This window comes from Oryctolagus cuniculus, chromosome 17 (genome assembly GCF_051225735.1).
Source record: "Oryctolagus cuniculus isolate XC-2025 breed Fujian yellow rabbit chromosome 17, ASM5122573v1, whole genome shotgun sequence".
NCBI classification, from domain to species: domain Eukaryota; kingdom Metazoa; phylum Chordata; class Mammalia; order Lagomorpha; family Leporidae; genus Oryctolagus; species Oryctolagus cuniculus.
In genome coordinates, this window is record NC_142883.1 from 196,656 (window position 1) to 223,274 (window position 26,619).

The following is a 26,619-nucleotide window of genomic DNA, read 5'->3' on the forward strand; positions in this document are numbered from 1 at the left end:
GTCAATGTCCTTTGTCAGGTTAAAGAAGTCCCCTTCTAGTTCTGGTTAAGTAGTTTACCCGAGAGGGAGCCAGGGTCTGTCCCATGCTCCTGCACCTGTGGAGCTGACCATGCAGTGTTTGTCCTATACTCCATGACTGGGGTGTTATTCATCGGCTGGTTTTCATGTGTGGCCCCAGTTTTCCATCTTGATCTGAAGCCTACTCAGTCATGGTCCCTGGTGACAGACTCAGTCTGCTGGAGTTTGCTCGTGAGAGATGGTGGTATGTCATTTTCTCAGGGTTTTGTCAGGGTTTGAGTGAGGGCTGTAGGCCATCATGCGTCCCCCAGGCACGTGGCCCCCGGAGCCCTGGGGTCCAGCTCTGTCTGAGTGGGGAGACCTTGACTGCTACAGTGTCTTCAGTTCACGTTTTCTGTTTCTTCTGTGGCAGCTTTGGTGGTTTTTGGCTTTCTAGGAACCTATCTCATTGCGGCTCTCCAGTAGATTTCCAAACCTTTCAAGCTGTTTCCAGGTTTCCTTCTTATGAATAAGAGCCCGACTTTATTTTTGATCCTCACAAGAAGTTTTGCTGTCTGTTGAAAGCAGGACACCCACTTGGCATGGGAACGTGGCCTGGAGAAGGCCTCCCTGTACCCGTCGGCCTTGAGGACATTTTGGTCTGGGGTCAGCTGTGCGGTGTCTTGAACCTGCTCTGCAGAGAAGGGACAGGCTCTGGCAGACGTGAATTGTGTGGGCTGTGTCGGCGCCGCTCCCCGCTCACCCTGTTGGTGCTCACTGCCCTAGGTCTTCACCTCTCACGGCCCCACGGTGATCATGCCCACCTGGTTCTGCTCCCGCGCATGGTTCTCCCACGTGGGCCCATTTGAGGAGGGCGGGCAGGTAAGTGCCAGAGGAAGGGGCCTCTGTTAGCCCGGGGGTGGGTTCCCTGCGTGTCAGGCTGTCTGCTGTCCTGGGCCTTGCTGAGGGACCTCCAGCCCCACCACGGTGCCCACAGTGCTCCAGTGTTTCACTGAACCTGGGATCTCTGTGAGGCTGGGATGGGGATGTCTCGCTGGCTTTGTTCCAGGTGGCCTCATTCGGGCTTTGGAGCTGCGTGTGGGATGCCCGGGGTACTGGAGGGCAGTGGCAGAGTAGGCGCCTAGGTGGTGGGTGGGAGGGAGCCTAGATGTGCAGAGGCCAGCAGAGGGTCCAGTCTCCACGTCCTGTCCCTGTGACCAAGGCCACATCCACCCCTCCTGCTCTGAGCCTTAGTTTCTCATCCGGACAATGCGGTCAGCATCTGCCAACTGCACAGGAACCCCATGGACCAGCAGCATGGTCCCTGCCATCCCCCTCTCTGGTCCCAACAAGCCTCTGCCAGTTTCTGCTGGCTCCTCTGTACCCACCCTCCATCCATCCTGCTTCATTCTGGAGGGAGAAACCAGCTTCCTGTTGCCCCCTCCTGGCTGGGCCCTGGCCAGGACCGTCACTCAGGGTCATCCTGCGCTGCTGCTGGGAACTCTCCCAGAGCAGGACAAGAGCAGGTCAGCCCCTGGTGCCTTTGCCATCCGGTGAGCAAACCACACTTGGGACTCCTTTCAGGTCAGCCCCTGGTGCCTTTGCCATCCAGTGAGCAGCACCCTTCCCATGTTCCCAAACCAGGGGGCCAGGCACAGTCATCTGCCCTGATACATAAACCAGCTGTCTGCACCAGCAGCACCTTCTTGGAGTTGACAATGTCAGGGGCCTCCTGTACCAGGCCCCACCACGCCCTCCCTGCTGCAGTGCCCCCTGCCTGCCTCACAGGCAGCAGGGCCAGGGCCTGAAGATCTGTTTTTCACAGGAACTTTCTCTTCCTGATGTTAGGGTGTCAGGCCTGTGACACAGTCCCCGTGTTCCTGACTCCCCCAAATTAATGCAAATGGCGGGAGCCTGTGTGTACACATGGTGGTCACCACCTGCCCTGGGGACCTTGGCCTTGGTAAGAGCTGTGCCTTCCCAGGGAGGGGTGGCCTCTGTGCCCATGGGGCCCTGTATTCACCTGTGGGCGCCAGGAACCTCCACACCCATGCAGGTGAGGCTAAGATGCTGCTGTTCGTGTTTTGCTGCAAAACCCACTGTGGGAAATGGCTCACAGGATGTCCACGGAGAGCACAGGTCAAGGCCCATGTGAGCCCTTCAGTTGCAGCAAGGGCAGTCTCAGGAGTCAAAGTGCACCCGGCCTCCTGGGCCCCGTCAGTGCTCTGCCTGCAGCAGAGGCTCCAGAGTAGAGGGAAGTCTGCCGTTGTTTGTGCCGGGGCTCGGGGCCATGGCCAGGGGGCCAGGAACTGGGGACTCGGGACCCAAGGGCCAGGCACCAGAGATCGGGGATCAGTCCTTGGTGGGGCCATGGCTGCAGCAAAGGAAAATAGAGCTTGAAGCTGGCAGTGTCTGGTGTCAAGACAACAAGATGTGGAGTCACCATGGTTCCTGCCACGCTCTGCCCCGGGGGCGCAGCTCAGAGGGGTGCTGTTCTCCCAAGATGGAAAAGTCCAGGAGACAAGCCTGCAGGTGATGCTCCAAAGCAGGGTTTCCGATAACCCAGAGTGGGTGTTTAGTGAATCCGCTTGGAGTCAGGGCTGTGCACCAGTGGTCAGCCATGGGAGAGAGGCCAGACCTGGGCCCAGCGAACCCGTGACCCTGACCCACCCCACTGCTTACCCCCAAATCTTTTCTGCTCAACAAAGTGGGATCTGGGACAGAAGCAGGCCAGAGTTGTCATCCCTACCACCCTCTGCTCTGCGTCTCTCAAGCCCCAATTAGGATCCGTTTTCCCACCTTTTGAGAGACCGAGTTGCTAACCCCCACTGCCTCCGTGCACTCAGCCTCTGAACTGGCTTCTGGCAACAAGCACCTCTCCGGGGGTTCTGACCCTGACATGGTGAGGACTGTGACAGGCTGCTCTTCTTGCTCCTGCAGGGGGAGCCCGAGGACCTGCTCTTCTTCTACCAGCACCTCAGGAAGGGCGGTGGGGTCGTCCGTGTGGACCAGAGCCTCCTTCTGTACCGCTACCACCCACAGGCAGTCACTCATTCCATCCTTGAGTGAGTAGCTGGCGGCCACAGCATGGCCGGACTGGGGTCAAGGAGCAGATGCAGGGACCTGAGATTTCCTGGGAGATAGGTGACAGCAGGGAGGGGGTGTGGGGTGCATGCAGTGGCTGGGACCCAAGAAGGGCTCAATGCTGTCTTTTTAAGGGATTCAGGCACTCAGTGACTTCTTGCTGTCACTTGCTTCAGCCTGACGTGACTCCGGGGAGGCCTGTGGCAGCCTGTGGGGATGCCATCCTCCATGGAGGGGAGGAGCTGCCACAGACACAACTCCTGCTAGGGACACGTCCTGCACATAGGGTGTCACGGCAGCAAGGGGCCTGGCCCCGGTCTCTGTGGCACCAGCATGGCACAAGGCTGGCCACCCTGGGCCTGGTGGAGGCAGGGAGACCTGCGAGGAAGAGGAGGGCGTCTGTAGTTCTGGAGTCGCATTGTGTGTGTGACAGGACATGTGTGGGTTCTCATCGCCTGTGCCCTTGCTAGGCTGCCATGCATTCTGCTTGTTCTGGACCCATGGACACGAGGCCTCCTGGCTGTGGGGAGCTGGACGTCCCCACACCTGTGCTCCAGGAGTAAATTTGATGGCGATGTCTTCAATGGGCTGAGACTCAGGCGAGATCCTGGCTTTGATCTGGGCCACAGACTGCTGTGGGGGACGTTATGGGTGGGGGTCCCAGCTGCCAGCCACCCCGCTGACCATGGTGGGCCTTTGTTCAGAATGAAGACTCGGCTTCCGCACTCTCCAGCTTTGTGTGGTGTTTCTCATGCCTTTGGTTAGCACTGAGTGTTTTAGAGAACCATTCGTGGCAGCAGTTTGCTGTCATGAACCTGGCTTGGTGTGGAAGGGACTTAACACACTCGGGGAAAAGGTCATTTAGCAAGAAGGTAGCAGTCCTACACGTGTGCCACTAGGAAGCTGAACAGAAGTAAACACTGACAGTTGGAGATTTTCATCCTCTAGGAGACTGGCAGAGGAGTAGGGAACATCTGTCGTGATAAAGCAGACATGAACAGCACTGTTAGCCAGCTTGGCCTGATTGACATCCAGAGAACACTGCCCTGTGGAATATACTTGGTTCCATGCCCACAAAATATCGTATTCTGGACCATCAGACAAGTCTTGATAACTTTTAAGTGGCTGAAGTCATGCAAAGTATGTTTTATGACCACTGTGTTAGGACATTCTGCTGTCACAGAATTCTATAACCACAGAAGCTTACAAGTGACAGACGTTTGTTCCTCACAGTTCTGGACATCCAAAGTCAAGGTGATGGAAGATTCCGTGCCTGGCAAGGGCTTCCCTGGCCAGACAGTGCCTCTCGTTGTGCCCTCCCTTGCTGGGAGGTCTCTGCAAGGGCACTGGTCCCAGTCATCCGCCAAGGCTGCACTTTCTGAATCCATCACTTCAGACACTGAATTCAAATATGAGTTATGCTAAGACGTTCTGTGGCAATCAACACAGAATTAAACCAGAAATCATTAAAACATCTTAAATACAAAACATTTGGGAATTAAGTAGCCAAGGCAAAAAAAAAAAAAAAAAAAAACACACACACAAAGGGAATTAGAAGTGAAATTTAATGACAATGAAAACTTTTGTGGGATGCAGCTAACACAGTTTGCAGTGTGACAGTGTGACTTTGTGACTTTAAGAGCTGATAAAATCAGGAACTCCACTTGCACCTTAAAATTTACTAAATCAGTAGCAAAGTAGATAGGAAGGAAGTGAGAGCAGATGATGAAATAGAAAATGAAAAATTAGAGAATTAGCAAAAATCAAGGGTGGGTGGTTTGCGATAAAACTAGTAAACATCACGCTCAGGAAAATGTAACAGCAGCATAAAGATAAAGAAATCAACACAGAATAAAGGATCTAGAAACAGACTCACTGATGGAGTCAGGTGATTTTTAGCTAAGTCCAAAGCCAGTCAGTGGAGCAGGGTGTGTGCTGTGAGCTGTGGGACAGAAGCGGCCACATGGTTGGGAAGTGGATCACAGCCCCTGCCCCCGCTGCCGGAAAAGCTATGAAAATAGCTGAAACTCTGAGGGCTGCGGAAGACACCAGGAGGCAGAGGCTCGTGGCCAGAGTCTGAGGCTGTGAGTCAGTGACCATTTAAAACATGATAAAGTGGACTTCATCCAAACTTTAAACTTTCACTCACAAAAAGATGCTATAAGGAAACCAAATAGGTGTACCCCAGGCTGGGAGAAAATATTCCTAACACATAAATTTAGCAAATGACAAGATTCCAAGATGGTGGACTAGGGTAAGGGCATACTGCTGCAGGCTAGGGGAAAATAAAAAAATAAAAAAAAAATGGATAGTGCATTCTTAGGGGAGAGTAGAACTGCAGGAACTTGGAGTGCAGTGGAAGGAGGAAGGATGCCATGGATCTGCATGGTAGTGCAGACTCACAGCGACAAGTACGGGCCCCAGCAGCCAGAGCCAGAGCAAGTGCCAGCTTCTGAGAGCAAGGTGAGGTCAGACTGCAGCAGCCTGTGCCACTGGTGGTAGAACCAGAGGGAGAGCCTAGCCGACTACACTGCCTTTGAGTCTGGCCTGGAGCCCTGAGGGCAACAAGGTGCCCGCCAACACAAGCGGGGGAAGAAAGGGGGTGTGTTTCACTCTCTCCACCCCCACACAATGGCACCCGGCCACCAGCTGGGAGAGGGTGGGCACCACTTTGTACATAAGCTGCAGCTTATGTACCGCTTGTGCATGCACCCATCAGGTGGCAGGGACAAGACACCGTCTGCCGGCCAGCGCCGCGGCTCACTAGGCTAATCCTCCGCCTAGCGGCGCCGGCACACCGGGTTCTAGTCCCGGTCGGGGCGCCGGATTCTGTCCCGGTTGCCCCTCTTCCAGGCCAGCCCTCTGCTGTGGCCAGGGAGTGCAGTGGAGGATGGCCCAGGTGCTTGGGCCCTGCACCCCATGGGAGACCAGGAAAAGCACCTGGCTCCTGGCTCCTGCCATTGGATCAGTGCGGTGCGCCAGCCGCAGCGCGGCGGCCATTGGAGGGTGAACCAACGGCAAAGGAAGACCTTTCTCTCTGTCTCTCTCTCTCACTGTCCACTCTGCCTGTCAAAAAAAAAAAAAAAAAAAAAAAAAAAAAAAAAGACACCGTCTGCCACAGCAGCAGCCACAGCAGCTCAGGTGCAGTGGGCAGAGAGGAGGAGCCATTCTGACATCAGTACAGACTGCAGAGGCTCCTGTGTGTGCCTGGCAACTGGCAGGGCTGCAGTCGGCAGCTCTTGTTTTTCCCTCTTTTACCAGAGGGAAAAATCCATGTTCCCCACTGACTTTGAGTTTGGCTGAGAAGATTGAAAGGAGCGGGGCATCCATGTAGGACTGTGAAGAGCCCCATCCTCTCAACATATCACAGGCTCCAGGGCTCAGACTGCCTAGACTGAGCACTCACAGGCAGCTGGCTTTGGAAATGTCTCGCCCCTCCGTGGATGGCACAGGCTAGCAGGGTGGAATGGACCCTCTGTACCCTGTAACTGTGGGGACTCTGACTTCATGAGAGGGTGCAGGGGATAGCTGGGTCTCTGTGTGTGGCTCCATGTGCCCAGAGCTCCCTGATTGCCTGGGGCGAGTCACTGCAGCAGGATTGGTGCTCACACTGAGAGCAGCACAGATGAGCATTGTGCCCACTGTGGCTGACACCCAGGTGTGGATCACCGTGGAAGAGAGGAGGTGAGAGTGTGATCACACCAACAGAGGTGACCATACCTTCCTGTCAACAAGAGGAGCTCTGCCACATCCAGCGTGGGTTTCACCCTGATACTCACCCCACCCTGGAGCATGGACCAGAGCCCTGACCACACCCAGCACACACCTCAAGATATTCACTGAAGGAGCACCCACCAAGCCACAGAGGCATAGTTCAAAGAGAAAAGCCAGCAGAGGAAAACAACAGCAAGTAACTCCACAAATGCCTCAAAATAATTGCAGAAATTCAAGAAACAAGAATAAGGAAGACAACATGACCCCCCCAACACACACACACAACAAAGGAACACATCGACACTTTGACATTAGAATGTGAAGATGAAGAGATTGATGAAATGCTTGAAATGGAATTCAAAACTCCTGACCAGAAAAGATCTTCACTACAACACATTGTAGTCAAACTTTTAACAGTAAAACATAAAAAAATTCTAAAATGTGCATGAGAGAAACTCCAGATTACTTTCAGAGGATCCCAGATTAGACTCAAAGCTGACTTCTTAACAGAAACTCTACAGGCTAGGAGAGAATGGCAAGATACATTTCAAGTCTTAAGAGAAAAACTTTCAACCCAGAATACTGTACCCTGCAAAACTCTCATTTATGAATGAAGGTGAACTAAAGACCTTCCATAACAAAAGGAAATTGAAAGAATTTGTTACTACTCATCCAGCCCTACAAAAGATGCTTAAGATTGTGCTACACACACAGAAACATGGTCATCATTATGAAAGAATGTGAAGGCAGAAAATGTCCCAGTAAAAGTACAAAGGAAATCCAGAGCAAACAATAGGAATATTTGGAAAAATGACAGGACCAAGTTAGTAACCTTATTGTTACTTATCAATAATAACCTTGAATGTAAATGGCCTAAATTCTCCAATTAAAAGATGCAGGCTGGCTGAATGGATTAAAAAACAAGACCCATCTATTTGCTGCCTACAAGAAACACACCTCACCAACGAAGATACCTACAGACTGAAAGTAAAAGGATAGGAAAAGATATTCCATGCTAATGGAAAGCAAAAAAGAGCAGATGTAGCCACCTAATACTAGACAAAATAGACTTCAACACAAAAACTGTTAAGAGACAACAAAAGGCACTATGTAATGATTAAAGGATCAATTCAGCAGGAAAATATGACTATAATAAATGTATATACCTAATGCCAGGGTGCCTGACTATTTAAAACAAATGTTAATGGATCTAAAGGGAGATATAGACTCCAGTACAATAGTAATGAGGGACTTCAACACCCTACTTTCATCAATGGACATATCAACTAGACAAAATCAACAAACAGCAGAGCTAATCTACACTATGGACCAAATGGACCTAAGTGATATCTACAGAATTTTTCACCCCAGAGTTGCAGAATACACAGTCTTTTAATCAGTGCATGGAACTTTCTCTAGGATAGACCATATGCTAGGCCAAAAAACACGTCTCACCAAATTCAGAAAAATCAAAATTATACCATTGCATCTTTTCTAACCACAATGCAGTGAAGCTGGAAATTAACAGCTCAAGAGTCTTTAGAACGTATGCAAATATATGGAGACTGAACCACATGCTCCTGAATGAACAGTGGATCATAGAATAAATCAAAAGAGAAATCAAGAAAATTGATGAAGATGACAACACAACATATCAAAACTTAGAGAATACAGCAAAAGCAGTGTTAGGAGGGAAGCTTATAGCAATTTGTGCCTACATAAGAAATTGGAAAGGCATCAAGTAAATGAGCTATCAGTGCATCTCAAGAGAAACAAAACAAACCGGCAAGTAGTTGGAGGAAAGAAATCATTAAAATTAGAGAGGAAATAAAACAAAAAATACAAAAGGTCAGTGAAATGAAGAGCTGGTGTTTTGAAAAAATAAAATTGATTCACCATTGGCCAAACTAACGAGAGAGATCCAAATCAATAAAATCAGAGTTGAAAAAGGAAATGTAATAAAAGATACTACAGAAATGAAAAGAATCTTCAGGAATTATTATAATGGTATATACCAACAAATTGGAAAATGTAGACAAAACAGATAGGTTCCTGGACACATATAACCTACCAAAGTTGAGCCATGACGACATAGAAAACCTAAACAGACCAATAACCAAGATGGAAATTGAATCAGTAATAAAGACCCTCCCAACAAAGAAAAGCCCAGGACCAGATGGCTTCACTGCTGAATTCTACCAGACATTTAAAGAAGAACTAATTCCAATTATTCACCAGCTATTCAAAACAATTCAAATGGAGAAAATCATCCCAAACTCCTTGTATGAAACCAACATCACCTTAATTCCTAAACCAGTAAAAGATACAACAGAGAAAGAGAACTATAGACCAGCCAGCATCCTATTAAGTGGGGAAAAGTTGGAAGCATTCCCACCAAGACCCAGAACCAGACAAGGATGCCCAGTCTCACCATTGCTATTCAGTATACTTCTGGAAGTTTTAACCAGAGCCATTAGGCAAGAAAAAGAAATCAAAGGGATGTAAATTGGGAAGGAGAAAGTCCAACTATCCCTATTTGCAGATAACATGATGCTATGTAGAAGAACCAAAAGACTCCACTAAGAGACCATTGGAACTCATAAAAGATTTTGGTAAAGTGGCAGGATATAAAATTAACACATAAAAATCAATAGCTTTGTATACACAAAAAATGCCATGGCTGAGAAAGAGCTTCTAAGATCAATCCCATTCACAATGGCTACAAAAAAAGTAAATACCTTGGAATAAATTTAACCAAGGAGGTAAAAAGATCTCTGTAAAGAGAATTACAAAGCATTAAAGAAAAAAATAAGACACAAAAAACGTGGAAAAATCTTCCATGTTCATGAATTGGAAGAATTAATATCATCAAAATGGTCCATAGTACCAGAAGCAATTTACAGATTCAATGTTATTCCAGTCAGAATACCAAAAGACTTCTTGGAAAAGACCCCAGAAGCACAGACAATCGAAGCCAAAATTGACAAATGGGATTACATCAAGCTGGAAGCTTCCGCATTGCAAAGGAAACACTCAGCAAAATGAGGAGGTAACTGACAGAGTGGGAGAAAATATTTGCAAACTATGAAACTGAAAAGCGGTTAATATCCAACAAAGAGCTGAGGAAACTCAGCAGTAACAAACAATCTAGTTAAGATATGGGCAAAGGACTTGAACAGGCATTTTTCAAAAGAGGAAATCCAAATGACCAACAGACGCATGAAAAAATGCTCAAGTTCACTAGCCATCAGAGAAATGCAAATCAAAACCACAATGCAGTTCCATTTCACCCCAGTTAGAATGGCTCTCATACAGAAATCAACAAATGCTGGCAAGGATGTGGGGGGAAAGGTGTTGGTGGGGATGTAAACTGGTACAGCCGTTGTGGAAGACAGTTTGGAGATACCTCAGAAATCTGAATGTAGACTTACCATGTGACCCAGCCATCCATTCCTTGGGAATTTACCAAAGGGAAATGAAATCAGCAAGTGAAAAAGTGATCTGTACTCCCGTGTTGACTGCAGCTCAGTTCACAATAGCTAAGTAAGATACAGAATCAACCCAGATGGCCATCAGCTGATGATTTGGTGAAGAAATATGGTGTATATGCACCATGGAATACTACTCAGCAGTTAAAAAAAATGAAATCTTGTCTTTCCACAACAAAATGGTGCAGCTGGAAACCATTATACTTAGTTAAATAAGCCAATCCCAAAAAGACAAATACCATATGTTTTCCCTGCTCTGTGGTAACTAAGAGTACTTTAAAGGTAATATAAAGGAGTGAAATCGACATTTTGAGGTTCAATGATTGTTTACAGCCCTTGTTGTGACTGTTTTCTTCCTACTTTTTGTTGAATTCTTTACTTAATATAGGGTTAATCTTACGAGTATAAAGAAAACTGAAAATAGATCTTTGTAAAAATTAAGAGTGGGAATAGGAGAGGGAGGAGGAAGAAGGGTGCAGTCTTGGGTGGGAGGGAGCGTGGGGTGGGAAAAATCACTGTGTTCCTGCATTTGTACATATGAAACACATGAAACTTGTATACCTTAAATAACATTTATAAAAAGATGACTAGCGTGGAGAATGTATATGTATCTTTAAAAAACCTACAACTCAACTATAAAAAGACAACCCAATAAAAATAAGCAGAATGCTTGAACTGACAAGACAATTCACAAAGCAAGCTGTAGAAATGGCCAGTGAGCAAATGAAAAGTGTGTTCATCATTACTAGTATTTGGAGAATCAGACCTCCAACCACTACCTAGAATGGCCAAAGTTAACATCTGGTAGTTCAGAATGTTGCCAGAGACATGGGACTGTGAAGACTCTGTCACACCACTGTGGGAGTGTCAGCTGGTACATTTCTTTGGGGAAATGTTTGGCATTTTTTAATTAAACAACTTTATGTGTACCTTGTGACCGAGCAGTTGCACTTCTGGGGTGTTCATTAGAGGAGTATGATGTTTCTGACAGCCAGGTCACTGGGGAGCCACTCAGATGTCTGTCAGCAGCGAGTAAGTGGCACATTCTGCTGTGGTGGGCTGCTCCTTAGCAAAGAGAACCCGTGCCGTCCATAAGAGTAGGGGCTGACGTGACATACGCAGACACGGGGCTGGGAAACCTGCGAAAGCAGAGTGCCACGGGGCCACTCGGGAAGCTCTGTCACAGGTGGAACTAGATGGGCGTTGGTGAACATGTGATGTCCTGTGTCCTCTGGTGAGGGCTCCCTGGGGACTTCCCAGGGGTGTTCTGAATCTTGGTGGGGTATGGGCCGCGGGGGTGTCTGGTGGAACCCTCTGACCTTTGCACTCTGGGGGTTGCATTTCTGTTTAAGTTGAAATAGCTGGCTGTTTGTTTGGAAAACTTAGACTAAAGGTGGTTGTCTGTCTGAGCTAGGTTCTGCCACGTGACTTTGGCACTGGACATTCTTGGGCTGTGGTTTTGAATTTCTTCTGCCATTGTCCTGAAGGTTCACTCTTAAGTGTGTGCACTGCCTTAGGCTTGTGTGAAGAGAGTTCCCTACTGATCCGTAAAATGCAAGTCACACCCCAGTCAACAGTGCCACCGGCGTGGCCACCCGGGGAACCAGGCAGCAAGCCAGGGACTGCACCATGTGCCTCATCCTGTCTGCCGGCAATGAAGCCTTCTCTGTGTTCACAAAATAAGTGATCTAATGCGAGTTTCTGTGTGGGATTAAACATCTTTTTTTTTTTAAAGAAATTTATGTAAGGTAAACAATGTCACATATACAGATTTAAGAACATAATGATACATCCCACCCTATCCTCCCTCCTTCCTTCCTTTTTCTTTTTAACTTTTGCAGTGGACGTTCTTTGGGTGTATTTTACAGTCACAAGCTTAACCCTCCATTAGGTAAAGAATTCAACAAGTAGTAAGTAGAGAAACCATTGTTTCTCGAGAGTATAGACCAGGGTTGCAAACAATAATCAAATCTCAAAATGTCGGTTTTGCTCATACGCATTACGTTTTTTGCACTCCAGGTATTAGTTACCACAAATCAGGGAAAACATGTGATGTTTGTCTTTTTGAGACTGGCTTATTTCAGTAAACATTTTCCAGTTGCATCCATTTTGACAGGATTTCATTCTTTGAGTTGTAGTCCACAGCGTATATATCACTCCGTGTTCTTTATCCAGCCATCAGCTGATGAACGTCTGAGTTTAACATCTTTGAACGGTGGAAGGGCTTTGCTAGAGTTGAACTTGTTCGTGTTTCCTGTGGAGAGCACTCTCTGATTCTGTTCTTTTTGAGAATGGACTATATATAATTTAGCAATTTTTCTCTGAAACACTCCAGACACAGCAGTGAACATAAATGAGCAATGTCTTTGGAAATTAAAATTTGTGCCCATGAGTCTCCTGAGTGTGGTCTTCACATGTGACATATGTACTACATGTTTCTCAGCAAAACTTTCTCTTTGAACCATGCCAGTCCTCTTTGTGTGTGTGTGTGTGTGTATAAAACACATATGTAATATGTTCACAATATGATTATATATAAAATATTATATATATTTAAGATGCACTTATTTATTTGCAAAGCAGAGTGACAACACAAAGAGGAATCAACAGAGATCAAAAGAGATCTTCTATTTGCTAGTTCACTCCCCAAGTGGACCAACCTGAAGCCAGGGGCCAGGAACTCCATCCAGGTCTCCCACGTGGGTGGCAGGGGCCCAGATACTTGAGCCGTCATCAGTGGTTCTACTAGGTACATTAGCAGGGAGCTAGATTGGAAGTGGAACAGCCAGGACTTGAACCAGCTTTCCGACATAGGTTGGTGGCAGCTTAACCCTCTGTGCCATTCTGGCCCCAACTTCCAAGTTCTAAAGGGAAGGTTCCACAACTGTGTTAGGGTCAGAAAGATAGGCCCTCTCTGTGCACCTGACCACAGTAAACTGGTAACATCCCAGTGTGGAGTCTGTGACTGAGGGAGGCCCCACCTGCTGGATCTGCACCCCCAGGGCTGATGGGAGGGGCTGGCCTGGCCTGGAGAAGACAGCTGGGAGGGCAGCCCCCCACCCCTGGGGTGCGGGCAGCCTGAGGGCTGGGCGGGTGCGTGTTTCCGGGGGCCAGATCCAGCTGCTCTCTTGGCTTCAGGACAACCATCTGGACCTACCGCGTGCGCTTCCTGGAGGAGCGGGCCCTCCCCCACTGGCCAGCGTTCACCATCTGGAATGCAGGCAAGCAGGGGCGCAGGCTGTACAGAAGCCTCACTGCCGCCAACCAGCGCAAGGTAGTCTCCCCCGCCTCTGCCTGCTGTCCAGCCACATGGACCCTGGCCTGACCAGCAGCCATCACATTTTCTGCCCATCCCCAGGTGGCTGCCTTCTGCGATGTGGATGAGAACAAGATCAGGAAGGGCTTTTACTGCTATGAGGACTCGCAGGTGTGTGGGGCCGCAGGGTGCCCCCCAGAGAGGGGTCCTTCATGCCAGTCCTCGGCCAGGGAGGACATTGGCATGGAGCCCTCCTCCCTGGGAGACCCTGACCCTGGCGGTGGGGGCAGGAGGGCTGATGCCCCTTTGTGTTCCTCCTTGGTCTGGGCCTCCAGGTTTATCCACCCTGGTTAGTTCTGCAGGTGGCTGTGTAAAGTCTGGCAGGGTGGAAACCCTGATCCAGCCTTTTGTCCTGGCCCAGATGCCCCTCCCCCCATCATGGCACCCACCCCTGGACAGTCCCTGCAGGGCTGACTCCATCTCTCTCCTGTCTCAGGAAAGGCCCAGGCCCCGGATCCCCATCCTGCATTTTCGAGCTGCCCAGCCCCCCTTTGTCATCTGCGTGAAGCTGGTGAGTATGGTGGTACCATGGGGGCTCATGGCTCTGCCATGCCAACAGGTGGTTGTGTGGTATGGACAGGACCCTGTTATGGGAGCATGGATGTGGGTTCACTTGGCCACAGTCATTTACACCCTTATTTCAGGCCAGCTCTTGTCTCACATCCACCGGGACACCCAGGGCTAGGGCAGGAGCAGCAGCTGCCGCCCACACGGGTATCAGGAAGAGGTGGGCGCACCTGGACTTCCCCGTGCAGCTGCTGTCAGGTCTGCACTTGAGCACTTCCACAGCTGACCCCGGAAGTCAGGAGGCACCAGCCCCAGTGCTGCAGCTGCAGGGCTGGCGTTGCCGTTTTTCCCCTCTGCCCCAGCTCCGGCTCCGGCTGAGAGACCACGGCTGTTTAGTCTTCCTGAGCTTGTTCCTAAATCTCCTTTCTTGGCTTGTGTGGGTGCAGGGATTCAGCACTGTGCCAGTCTCCCACTGCGTGAGGCCTGACGTGCTTGTGGCAGGCGGCTGTCTCAGCATAGGCACTGAGTAATGCTCCATGCGGAGCGCCCCGCGGCCTGTTGACGAGCGCTCCCTGGCCTCGTGTCACTGTCGGCGTCGTTCTGGACGGTCCTTCCCCCACACCATGTGTTACCATGACACCAGCTTCCAGCTGGCGGTTGGGGCAGTCACCGGGGGCCCATCCCATTTCTGTTGGGTCCTTGGTCCTCTCCTTTTGCTTGTTAGGAGTTTTCTGCCTGGTAACGGTGCTCAGCTCCTCCACTGACTCGCCCCATCCCAGAATTCACCTTGAGTTCAGGGTTGCCTGCCAGGTTTTATGGTGACTGTGACAGATAGGAAGTCTTCCCTGAGGTGAGAGAAGCAGGTTCTCCTGGACCAGCACGGGGCCACGTCAGGCGTCCCCCTCCAGCCTGGGTCCACCTGGAGGTGAGCTGCACACTGTGGGCAGTGCACCAGGCTCCCTCTGTCCCATGACCTGCCATTGTCCTAGGGCACTGCTGCTGGACAGCGCTCCCTGCGTGCCTCTGCTCTTCTTTGTTGTCAGCTCCCTGAAACTCCCAGCTGGGAACTTGGGAACGCCCACGTGGCTGAGTCCTTCCATGTCTTCCATTTTGTTCCTGGGCACCTCAGCAGTTCTGTTGCCCTAGTAAGTGCTCTTTCTCACAGCCTGTCTGCCTGCCCACTGTTGGCCTCCAGCACGGAGTTGGACTTGGTGTTGGTTTGACAACCAGCTGGCAGGTGAAACTTCTACGGCCCCTCGTCACAGGGTGTGTTCTCTGGGATTTGCAGTGTAGACAGTGCTGCCACCTGCCTGCCTCCCACCCCGGACAGTGGTGGGGCACTATCTTTGGTTTGCTCTTTTCTTAAGTGTCCTTTATCCAGTGAAGGTCATGCCCTTTCACTCCTGGTTTAAGACAGAAAAACAGGCCAGCTAGGCTAATCCTCCGCCTAGCGGCGCTGGCACACCGGGTTCTAGTCCCAGCTGGGGCGCCGGATTCTGTCCCTCTTCCAGGCCAGCTCTCTGCTGTGGCCAGGGAGTGCAGTGGAGGATGGCCCAGGTGATTGGGCCCTGCACCCCATGGGAGACCAGGAAAAGCACCTGGCTCCTGCCATCGGATCAGCGCGGTGCGCCGGCCGCAGCACACCGGCCGCGGCGGCCATTGGAGGGTGAACCAACGGCAAAGACCTTTCTCTCTGTCTCTCTCTCACTGTCCACTCTGCCTGTCAAAAAAATTTAAAAAAAAAATAAAAATAAATAAAAATAAATAAAAAAAGAAAAACACAGAAAGCACAGCTTGTTACCAGCTCCAGCATCTAACTGCTCTGCCCCACCATGGCACTGAGGCCTGAGCAGGCGGCGCACAGAGGCCACACAGTGGATGCTCCCCGACCAGTCTCAGCCCTAACGTGACCCACTGACAGGGCCAGAGTGGGCAGCGGGTAGCAGCTGCCAGGTAGGGGAGTCCCAGTGCCTTGGGTGAGGTGGCCCGGCACACCCAGTCTCCAGACGGGCTGGCCGATGAAGGGAGCCAGCCCCAGGTGTGAGGGCCTGGAAACACACAGATGGAGACAGAAGCGCTGCTTCCAGCAGCTTCCAGCTCACGAGGCCGGGCTGCCGGTCTTAGCAGTCTGATCCCAGATTCCAGCCCCAGGTTGGTGAGGTTGGCGTGTGCTTCTGGTTTGTGGGATTCTGTTTCACAGCAACAGGAAACTGGCCCAGGCCTGCACTGGCAGAACCGTCAGAAACAAGACCTCATAGGGAACAACTCTTGGCAACTCATAATGCTGTGTGGACCCAAGAGTTCACTTCTCTGGGCTGTATCCGTAGCAGTGGGTTGCTGGTCAGAGGTAGTTTGACGGATTCTTTAAGGACCCAGCAAAACGTTTTCCACAACGGTAGCGCCGTTTTCCACCCCGCCGGCCATGTGTGGGGCCTCCTGTTTCTCCACGTGCTCACCAGCACTGTTATTTTCTGGTCTTGTTTGACTGTAGGGTATGTTTGATTGGCCTCTCCCTGATGATGAGTGACACTCAGCACCTTTTTTTTTTTTTAAAGATTTATTTGAAAGAGTTACAGAGAGAAGGAGAGACAGAGAGGGAGATCTGCATCGGCTGATTCACTTCCCAAATGGCTGCAACGGCCAGAGCTGGGCAGGCCAAGGCCAAGAGCCCCAGGACCTTCGTCCAGGTCTCCCATGTGGGTGCAGGGGCCCAGGGACTTGTGCCTTCTGCTGCTTTCCCAGACATTAGCAGGGGCCTGGATTGGAAGTGGAACAGCCAGGACTTGAACCATATGGGATGTCAGCACCGCAGGCAGTGGCTTAACCTGCTACACCGCAGCGCTGGCCCCACCCAGCACCTCCTCATGGCCTTCGGGGCCACCGAGCCTGCCTGGCTTTAGGGTTTCTGGTTTGAAGACAGTTCCAGAAAGGAATGAAATCCTTTTAAGGCCAGGATAAACAAAGGTCCAAGTTGCCGGGGCAGTCGGGGGAAGTTTACAGCTGAAGCAGGTGAAACATTGAGGGTTACACGCGTGGGGCGTTCCAGGGGCGACGGCTGTTCTGAGTCTGCTTCTCGGGGACCCAGGGTTTCTGTGAATCAAACCCACCCTGCTCATTGCTGCACTCTGGGGAGTAGGCTTGGGGTAGAAGTGGGCTTCCTCTCACAGCCCCAGTCGTCTGTTTGTGGTCATGTCTCACGTCTTCTCCCAGAGACCACGTGCACGCATGTGCGTGCACGGACACACACACACACACACAGTGGCCGCAGGCCCCATGCGTGTTGCGTATCTTGCTCTCTGTGCCCTCTTAGAAGTGATTCTGTGAGAATCCACGGGCGCATCCCAACCCCGTTAGCTTTTTATTCAGGGGAATTTCCAGCCATTTCAGCAAATTTACCAAAGCAGTGGGAAAGCAGAGAGATTTAGGAGGATTTTGTGAGTCTCAGTTAAAACATGCCTGTGACCTGCTTTCTCAGGTGCGCTCGTGGGCCAGTTCTGATCATTTGCTGGTGCAGTGCTCCTGCAGTGGGGCTCTGTGTTACCTCCATTCACCCAAGGGGTTAGAAATGCGAGATTCGTCTGCCAGGACACAGCCAGACAGGAATGGTTTTGACCCAGCCGTGGGGGTTTGTGACTGCTGACGCCCTCCCGGGACAGAGTGCAGGTCTTCGTCCCTCATAACAGAGGGTTAGGTCAGGGTGATGCTTGGGGACTTGAAGCAGAGGGTCTCCCATGTTTGCGTGCTCCTGGTTCCCTTTTCAGCTAATTTTTCTTTTTATTAATCATTTTTATTGGCCTTTCAGTATTTTTCTCAACATAAGGGAAAGAAACATTGCAATTACAAATTTTGTGTCATTTGATGATTGACTATGTTTATAAATTCAGGGTACTTTTGCCATATCAGTATAAACAAATTTACTGTCTACTGTGGCTTTGAAGTTTTATTTATCCCAAGATAGTCACCCTGGTTATAAAATTTAAAAACATTTCCAAGTTTGCTCCCAGGACTTATTATTATTATTATTATTACGTATTTCATTCAATTGGAATTCATTGTGCTGCAAAGATTAGAGGTCCAAATGATTTTTTCCTCTTGGATACCTGTTGTCCCAGCACCAGTTTTTAAGTGATGCGTTTCTCTCCAGACTACACCATGGGTCCAGGCAGGGCGGGGGCCTCTCTGCCTCTCATCTCCCAGGTACCACAAGTCACCGCAGCTTCATGCAGTGACTGGTGGTGAGAGTGGTCTTCCTTACTCTTTTCTGTAATTTTTGTCACGTTTTTCTTCTTCAGTAAATGTCTGTTGTCAACTGTCACAAATTCAGAGAACAGCCTGCGTGGGGCTGGCAGGCTGTGGCACGTGGGTCAAGTCCAAGCCTGCTTTGGTAGACAGTTTTATTAATCACAGGACAAGTAATGGCAAAGCAGGAAACGGGTTACCACGTGCTCCTTGACTGGCAGCTGGCACTCCTGTGGGGAATGCAGCTGCCTGTGGGTTGAGCAGGTGCTAGCCCGGGCAGCCTGGCCTGGTCTGGAAGAACCACAGTGGGGCCGGTGCTGTGGCACAGGTCACGCTGCCGCTGGTGACACTGGCATCCCACTGGAGTGCCGTTTCGAGGCGTGGCTGTTCAGCTTCTGATCCAGCTCCCTGCTCATGTGCCTGGGAAGGCAGTGGAGGATGCCCAAGTGTTTGGGCCCCTGCCACCCATGTGGGAGACCCAGATGGAGTGCCTGGCTCCTGGCTTTGGCCTGGCCCAGACCTGACTGTTGTGGCCATGGAAGCCCGCTCTCACCCTGCTTGCCTGATCACTCTGTGCTGTGCACAACACGCGTCCCTACACCACAAGGTTTACTCTTGACTGTCCCTGTAGTCCACTTGAACGCAATGAAACTGTGCTGTTTCTGGTTCCTTTCACTCAACGTGTTGAGGTGCACACGTGTCTCTGTGGCCTTGGACTGGCCACACTAAGGGACCCAGCCTGCAGGTGGCTCCCAGTGCCGTGGCCACCATGGCGCTGCTAGGACCGGACAAGCAGCTGCCTGTGTCTCCTGGGGCCAGCCCAGCGACGAGTCACGGGGGACAGCTGTGTCTTCAGCCCGTCTGGCAAAGTCGGCCCACACCAGATGATCAGGCTTTGCCACCTGCCTAGGGGAAGGGGTGCTCCGGGGTTGGGATGTGTGTGCAGATGAGACACGAGGCGTCCACAGTGTCCTGCGTCCCTCTGCTGGGCACTGGGGACACCTCTTGTGTGATGTTTCTCATGATCCATAAGAGTTCTGACTTCTGGGTGCTGGCCATTGCTGGGTTTATGTCTTGCAAACGTGTTCCCCGCCACTCCTACCGGGACATGTCGACCTCCAGTCCAGCTGATTTTCAGGCTGTTTTATTTACTGTTGAGCCAGACTCTGGGCAGGCCTGGCCTCTGAGCCCGATGTGTTGACAGAGATAAGAGGAGGAAGAAGGGGGCCCGAGAGAGGGCACAGGGCAAACATTTCAGTCTCTCCAGGCAGAATGTTCTTCACTGAAGTAGTTCTAGTCAGGGATCAGTAGTCACAGCAGTGGCAGAGCCAGTACAGACTCCGACACAGCCTGGGTAGGGGTAGAGCCAGGCAGGACAGATGGATGAGTGAGGCCCGGACTCACACCCGCCGTGATGCCTGCTGTGTCTTCAGGAGCCGAGTCCTCCAGGCAGGAGGAAGCCTGGGCGACAGGTGCTGGGGGTGGGGCACCTAGATCCCCCTGATCTTGTACTTAGCGGGCATTTGCTAAACCTGTGGCCCCAGGCAGGGGTGTCAGAGCTGGGCAGCCTGGCCAGAACCAGTCCACAGGACAAGTATTTGGGCACCCAGAGGCAAGGCCTGGTTTGTCTGCTGCGAGGATGGGGGTGGCAGGCGGGAGGGATCAGGCAGAGCCAGCGGGCAGCCGGTGGCCCTGACATGCAGTTCCTGTTCCAGGAGCCTCCTATGGGGGTCACTGCATGGCGACTGGGCGGGCGTTGCCTGCAGGTTCTGGGTTGGGGCACAGGGGTGGGGGAAGAAGGTGGGTCTGCCTTGGATGGCCAGGGGAGGGGGCAGATACCATGTGCAGGGAGGGGCTGGGACCTCCTCAGACCCCTCCCACATACCCTGATGACTGACAGGACTAGTGTGTGAGCAGCACCAGACGCTACCAGCTCTGCTGTCCTTCAGCCTATTAGCAGAAAGTGGACCCAGGCAAGCCCACACCCTCGCCCCAGCGGGAGGCTCTGCCGTGGCCTCCTGGAGCCACAGGAGGCTGGACCAAGCTGGACCCTCTGCTCCCTCCACAGGACCTCACAGGGGGCGAGTTTGAGGAGAACCTGCGGTCGCTGCACTTGCTCGAGGGCCGGGACTTCCTGCACTTCAGCTGAGAGCACAGCCCTCCAGGTGGGTCTGCTTGAGCCGCCTCACTCATCTCTCTGCCTGCATTTTACGTTCAGCCAATTTTCACCGTCCCTTCTATTTTGATTTTTTTTTTGGACAGGCAGAGTGGACAGTGAGAGAGACAGAGAGAAAGGTCTTCCTTTTGCCGTTGGTTCACCCTCCAATGGCCGCCACGGTCAGCGCACTGCGGCCGGCGCACCATGCTGATCCGATGGCAGGAGCCAGGTGCTTCTTCTCCCATGGGGTGCAGGGCCCAAGCACTTGGGCCATCCTCCACTGCACTCCCTGGCCACAGCAGAGAGCTGGCCTGGAAGAGGGGCAACCAGGACAGAATCCGGCGCCCCGACCAGGACTAGAACCCTGGTGTGCCAGTGCCGCAAGGCGGAGGATTAGCCGCGGTACCGGCCTCACATTATTTTATTAACTTGCATTAAATATATTTTCATTATAATTTCTTTTAAAGCCATGCATTTTTAAAATGAGTCTGTTATTGAAAGTATGTGTGCACACAGTGTGTCTGCATCCTGCACATGTACCATTAGGGCAGGCTTTTGTGTTTGCATCATACGCTTGCTAAATTTCACACTGAACACACCAATTTCAGTAACATGCACTCTGCGCGTGGGTTAGCCCGTCTCCTCCTGAATGTTTAATGTCTTCAGAGGCAGTGACCCCAGCTGCGGGCACACGTGGGACAGTCTGACAGCTTCCTGTTCAGCTGGATTGCTCGTCATAGTTCACGGCAGTCTACTGACAGAACTTGCCTTAAATTTACTCAAAATATTTTTAAGATTTCTTTTTTATTTATTTGAAAGGTTGAGAGAATGAGAAAGGTCTTCCATCCACTGGTCCACTCCCCAAATGGCCGCAAAGGCTGGGGCTGAGCCAGGAGCTTCCTCTGAGTCTCCGATGTGTGGCTCTCATTCAGCAACAGTAGCAGCTCAAGAGGGGGCCGCTGCCCACCAGGTGGTGCTGGGGGCACCCCAAGGTCCTGTGAGCATGACAGGACCCTGGATGGACAGGGTGGAGCTGCTAACGGGTTCACTTCTTACCCATATCATCGCCCCACCTCGCTCTAGGATGGACCAGTGCGAGCACCCACAGGGACAGAAGCAGAGGCCATGTTTGCCAAGAGCCCTCAGTGGCTGCCGCACAGCGGGCACACGGCGTCCGTGAGGTACGCCTGCTTCAGGAACAGACCAGTCGTCTGCATCCCACGTCACCCTGGGACACACACGGACAGTCCCCTGCAGGTGTGGCAGAGCCGCTGGCTGCATACCTGTCCCTCCTAAACTGCACACGGGCAGCGCCGTGGGCTTGTGCAACAGGCCCGTATGTGGAGGTGGGAGGGAGGCCCACCACTCCTGCAGCTGGGGCTTAGCGGCTCCTCTGGCCTTTGTATCATGATTTCCATCTCAGCGGAGAAACGTGACTGGGCAGACCCTGATTCCTGGAGCAGGCGCACCCTCCACGGCAAGAGGGCCCACCACAGCCTCGTCTCCCCGGGGGCCGGCTCTGCTGCTCTCGCGTGCATCGGTCTCAGAGACAGACGAAGGCACTGACCGTGTGGTACATGATTTTATAGGAAGCATGTTTGTGTGTAAGTAAAGGCAGAAGCATCAACACCCAGATCCCCAAAGCACAGCGCCCTCTGCTGGGAACCTCGAGGCATGGTCACCGCAGGGCTCCATGTTGACTGCCGGCATCCACTCCTCCATTGGGGACAGGAAGTCCTCCACCAGGCAGCTCGAGGGCTCGGCTCCCGGACCAGCGTCAGCAGGCCCCAGGCTGCAGACAGACAGGACAGGGTCAGGCTGGCCAGCACCACCTCCTGCGTGTCTCCGCCATGTCCCCAACAACTGGAGGCCAGGTGCCTTGTGGGGAGGCTCACTAATTGCCCCTGTAACCTTCATGAACGCTTGAAGTTTTCCCTAATAAAAATGTAAAAAGCACACTGAACTTGCAAGTCTGATGTTGAGTTTGGCCTCTACCCTCAGGAGACCGTGAACAACACACAGCCTGTTGCCACCATGGTGTGAGGGCCTGGGTACAGCACTGGGAATGGAGACAGACAAAAATGTCAAACGACGACTAAATCAGTGCCCAGCGGACGGCACACACAAAGTAAACGGCAGGAACAACCGAGAAGTGAAGGGGCTGAGAGGACCCAGCAGGCAGAGCGCAGCCTAGAAGATCCACCGCCTTGCTCACAGGAGCCCCCCTGGCAGCTGGGAGACCCCAGTGTCCGTGGAGAGCCTGAAGGGGGGCGGCAGAGCCACAGCTGATGCTGGGATCCTCTTACCACATCATCACCAACAGAAGAGCAGGGAGGAACGAAACCAGTAAAAATCCAAGTGAGGACAAGCAACGGTGCTAGGTGTGGGCCCACGTCAGTGGTCACCTAGATGGATAAAACATCCCAGCTAACGCAGGTTGCTCCACGGGAGCGGAGGCGTGACCTGACCACGAACTGCAGAGAAAGACCACTGAGACGTACGAACACGAGGCTGAAAGCGGGGCAGGGAGGGACAGGTATCACAGACCCAGAAGCCCCAGTGTGGGTGTGGCAGCACCAGGCAGCCCTGTCCCTGACGGAGCCTGTCCACCAGCAGGACGTGTCACAGCCTAGACTGCAAGCTCCGGGTACACAGTTTCAAGTTTCATGAGCGCTGACGAGACTGAAGGGAGAGACAGGGACACAGGGTCAAGATGGAGTCGGGGAGCACAGCCAGACGGTTTGGTGGGGTCCTCGGCGGCAGTGGGGTCAGCTGCAGTGGGTCAAGAACTGGAGGCATCACCCACTGTACAACAGAGCCGAGACGCAAGAACTGTAGCCACGGTCAGCTCCCCAGAGCAGAGGCGGCTGGGCCGAAACCTGCGGGCACTGAAGCACTGTACTTTGCCTCCGTGAGCAGCCCAGGCTCTGGCGGGGCTATCGGGAGCTTCTGCACCCAGGGGCCTCCTCTCCAGGGACCTTACGCAGCTGTGCGTACGCACTGCACACACAGTGAGCTGCCCCCACAACAGCACCCGTGAGGGCAGACTGAGGCGGGGCCCCTGGGAGACTGGGGGGTTCACCCACATCCTGCCCGCACACCAGCAGAGCCCCAGGAGAGACGCGTGAAAGAGTGTGCGACCGAAGCCCTCTGAGGAGGACGCCAAGGCCAGAGTCCGGGCTGAGCATGGACAGAGGTCCTGGAGGAGCCGCGGCTCTGGAACCCCACTCCAGCAAACGTTTGGCAGCAGCTGGCAGCCAGGACGCTGCGTCCTCAGAGTCAAGGTGTCAAGGTCCCGTGACTGCACCCAGCACACGGCCCGACAGGCACAACGCCAGGAGAAAGCAACACCAGGATCAGACTCGGCCACGGCGGACGTCGGAGTTACCAGACCAGGAATTTAACACAACTGCGAGTAATCACCTGTGGGCTCTAACGGATAAAGTGGGCCACGCAGGAGCCGACGGGTAAGAAGATGCGAGTCCTCAGAGTCCACGTGAAACGCTACTGATGAAAAGCCAGGTAGCCACGGACGGCTCACCAAGGTCAGCCCCGGCCAAGGGAACCAGAGACACATCCCAGACTATGCAAGAACCCAGGGACGGTGACAAAAATAGGTGTAGCGGCAGTCGGTGAAACCACCGCCTGTGACTGTGACGCCAGCATCCCACACAGAGTGCCAGACCAAGTCCTGGCTGCCCTGCTGCTGATGCGGCCCCTGCCACCCACGCGGGAGAGGACGGTGGAATTCCTGGCTTTGGCCTGGCCCAGCCCTGGCCATTACAGCTGCATGGGGAGTGAACCAGCCCTCCCCTCTTCCCTGGGTTGCCCCCTCCCCCACTTCTTTTTAAAGATGCGCAGCGTCAGTTGCCAGTGCTGCCTGAGTCAACGTTCGGGCTGCACGTGACCTCAGCCCAGCTCCTGGCCGGCTTTACGCTGCACGCTGAGCTGATGCGGAAAGCTTTATGGAAATAAAAGAGCCAAGAAGAATCAAGGTACTTGAAGAACGAACTCATGACCTAGGATGAGCCCGCGCCTGGGATACGGATGGGTCCAGATCCATGGCCAGGACAGGGAAGACCGCCTCTCTCTCACGGGCTGTCACCTGACTTGTCACTTGGTGCCAAGAGTGGAGTCGGCTCAGCTGGACACAACCCCTCTCACCCCCAGGCAACAACCATCAGCCAGGTGAACTGCCAGTTTCTGTGTTATAAAAAGCTTTCAGGAAAATCAGGAGGTGGAGTGACCTCATAGTAGGCAAAGGTTTCTCAAAGAAAGAAGGGGCTGGCAGGTTGGAATGTGTCGGACCGAGGGAGAAGGGTGCCTGGAGGCAGACGACCCCGACAAGCAGGGCGGGAGCGCGACGGGCACCAGCACACGAGGACTGACAGCACGGACAGCAGGGCAAGAGTGTGTGTGGACTATCGTGAAACTCCCCGGGGCAGACACGGACCCTCAGGAGCCACAGCTGCAGGCACCAGGGCCTCGGGACGTGGAAGGCGAGAGGCGGCTGCGATGGACACTGCGTCAGGGAGGCGACAGCGGAGGCGGCGCGGGAAAGGTCAGAGCGGGGATGGGGGAGTCTCGAGAGGCAGGATGAGGGGCCACGCGGCTCGAGGCACATGACAGTGGGAGGAGCATCTCGCGTCGGCTGGTGCCCAGTGGCACTGCAAGTCGAGAGGCGTGCTGACGGCACGTGTGTGACAAGTGCAGAGGCCTGGGCGTGCTCGGGGCAGCACCCTCAGCGCTCAACAGCTGGCCTGGGCCAGGTGAGCTCGAGTTCCCAGTGCCTGCGAGACCCCGAGACCCCCGCTCGCTTGTTCTCTCGGCTGCAGGAGGAAGAGCCAAGCGCCCTCAGCCCTGCCACTCCTGGGAGCAGACAGGTGAGGACAGGGAGCACGGGGGCCCTGGAGTGGGAGCCTCGCAGGCCAGGGGCAAGCAGCTCTGTCGCTCACACAGCCCGGCCGCCCAGGAGGACCGGGTTCCCCCGGGGTCCCACGAGTGGGCAGCGTGGGTTACTCGGTTTACCTTGGAGACCAGCTGTGGTCTGGGCACGCTGAGGAGGTCACACAGGCGATTCCGCTGTCCTCTCACGACCGGGAGCTCTGCCTCCCTGAGGAGGGAAGAGCGCCGTGAGGCCCAGCACCAAATGTGCACTTAGCACCAACTCCCAGGGACCCTCTACTGCTGGGCAGAGGCCCCGTCACCCTGGATCCAGAACTGGGGGAAAGCTGCCCCACTCACCCTGGGACCCACACCCAGGCGGATGCTCGCTCGGGCAGCAGGCAGAAAAGACACCTTCGGAGGTGGCTACCCTCCCTCGCCACTGCTGGGGGAGGGGCTGCGGCCCAACCCAGGGCGGCACAGACTTCATTATGGCTTTTTTCTTTTATTTAAGTAAGTTTTATTTGAATCCAGCCATGTATTATTTTCATTAAAAATGAAAGCTAGGCTTAGCAATGCCATGGAGAAGTACTGGGTGTGTTTCTTTTATGTAACAGGAAAAGCTACTTTATATTATTTGAAGTTTTACAGAAAAGGGGTCTAAGTTACGGGGAAAGAGCTCCCTGCCCTGCTGAAGCCCACAGCACTGGCAGGTGCGGCGCTGACAGCGCGGCCCTTGCTCCCCCTGCCCGTTGCAAGCAGACGCTCAGGATCTGGCTGAGGACGGCCTCAAGGCCCGGTCAGTCACCAGGCTTTGCACACCGTGGCTGCCATACCAGGCGTTCTTCCAGGGAGGCAGAAATGGGAGTGACCCTGGCAGTGACGGCCCCGCCCTCAGGGAAACGAGCAGGCCACCCCCCGCCCCCTCGCCTGCTGAGCAGGGTGCGTGGACCCTGACAGCCCTGGTGCTGGTGTCTGGGGCCAGCACAGAGACCCCGACCCCTGGTGTCCAAACGCCTGCGCCACCTAAGATGGGAGTGTGTGTGTCCGTGAGTGCACAGGTGAGCAGGTGACAGTGTGTGCCCAGGAGCGTGCAGTGATGGCCAGTGTGACCGCGTGTATACGTGAGCGCATGTATGCAGGTAAATGAGTGTGTGAGCATGTGTGTGTGCACGTGTGCGAGAGCGTGCACTGGCCCCTGGAGCACAGCACGCAGCACCAGAGTGCTTGCT

General features: G+C 52.9%; 2 protein-coding genes across 33 annotated transcripts in view; one reads left to right on the plus strand and one right to left on the minus strand.

Moving 5' to 3' along the window:
* The window catches only part of QTGAL (queuosine-tRNA galactosyltransferase), a 97,931-nt gene extending 75,037 nt beyond the window's left edge, over window positions 1–22,894 (plus strand). For 6 of the 28 annotated variants that reach the window (XM_089318512.1, XM_089318513.1, XM_089318516.1 and 3 more), the window contains 7 exons: window positions 784–879; window positions 2,938–3,062; window positions 13,422–13,557; window positions 13,642–13,710; window positions 14,036–14,110; window positions 15,272–15,343; window positions 15,618–16,479. In XM_089318512.1, the coding sequence (XP_089174638.1) occupies window positions 784–879; window positions 2,938–3,062; window positions 13,422–13,557; window positions 13,642–13,710; window positions 14,036–14,110; window positions 15,272–15,343; window positions 15,618–15,776 (732 nt within the window). In that variant the 3' untranslated portion in view covers window positions 15,777–16,479. Of the gene's footprint in view, window positions 1–783; window positions 880–2,937; window positions 3,063–3,551; window positions 4,604–13,421; window positions 13,558–13,641; window positions 13,711–14,035; window positions 14,111–15,271; window positions 15,344–15,617; window positions 16,480–20,413; window positions 20,511–20,607; window positions 20,970–22,092; window positions 22,467–22,504 lie in introns of those variants that run through there. The other 22 variants (XM_070060062.2, XM_089318518.1, XM_089318528.1 and 19 more) reach the window with 11 other exon arrangements.
* TBCD (tubulin folding cofactor D) overlaps window positions 22,070–26,619 on the minus strand; it is a 180,341-nt gene continuing 175,791 nt past the window's right edge. For all 5 annotated transcript variants that reach the window (XM_089318508.1, XM_002723042.6, XM_089318509.1 and 2 more), the window contains 2 exons: window positions 25,532–25,616; window positions 22,070–22,295 (listed from right to left, as the gene is read on the minus strand). In XM_089318508.1, coding sequence (XP_089174634.1) covers window positions 22,281–22,295; window positions 25,532–25,616 — 100 coding nt within the window. In that variant the 3' untranslated portion in view covers window positions 22,070–22,280. The remainder of the gene's footprint in view (window positions 22,296–25,531; window positions 25,617–26,619) is intronic.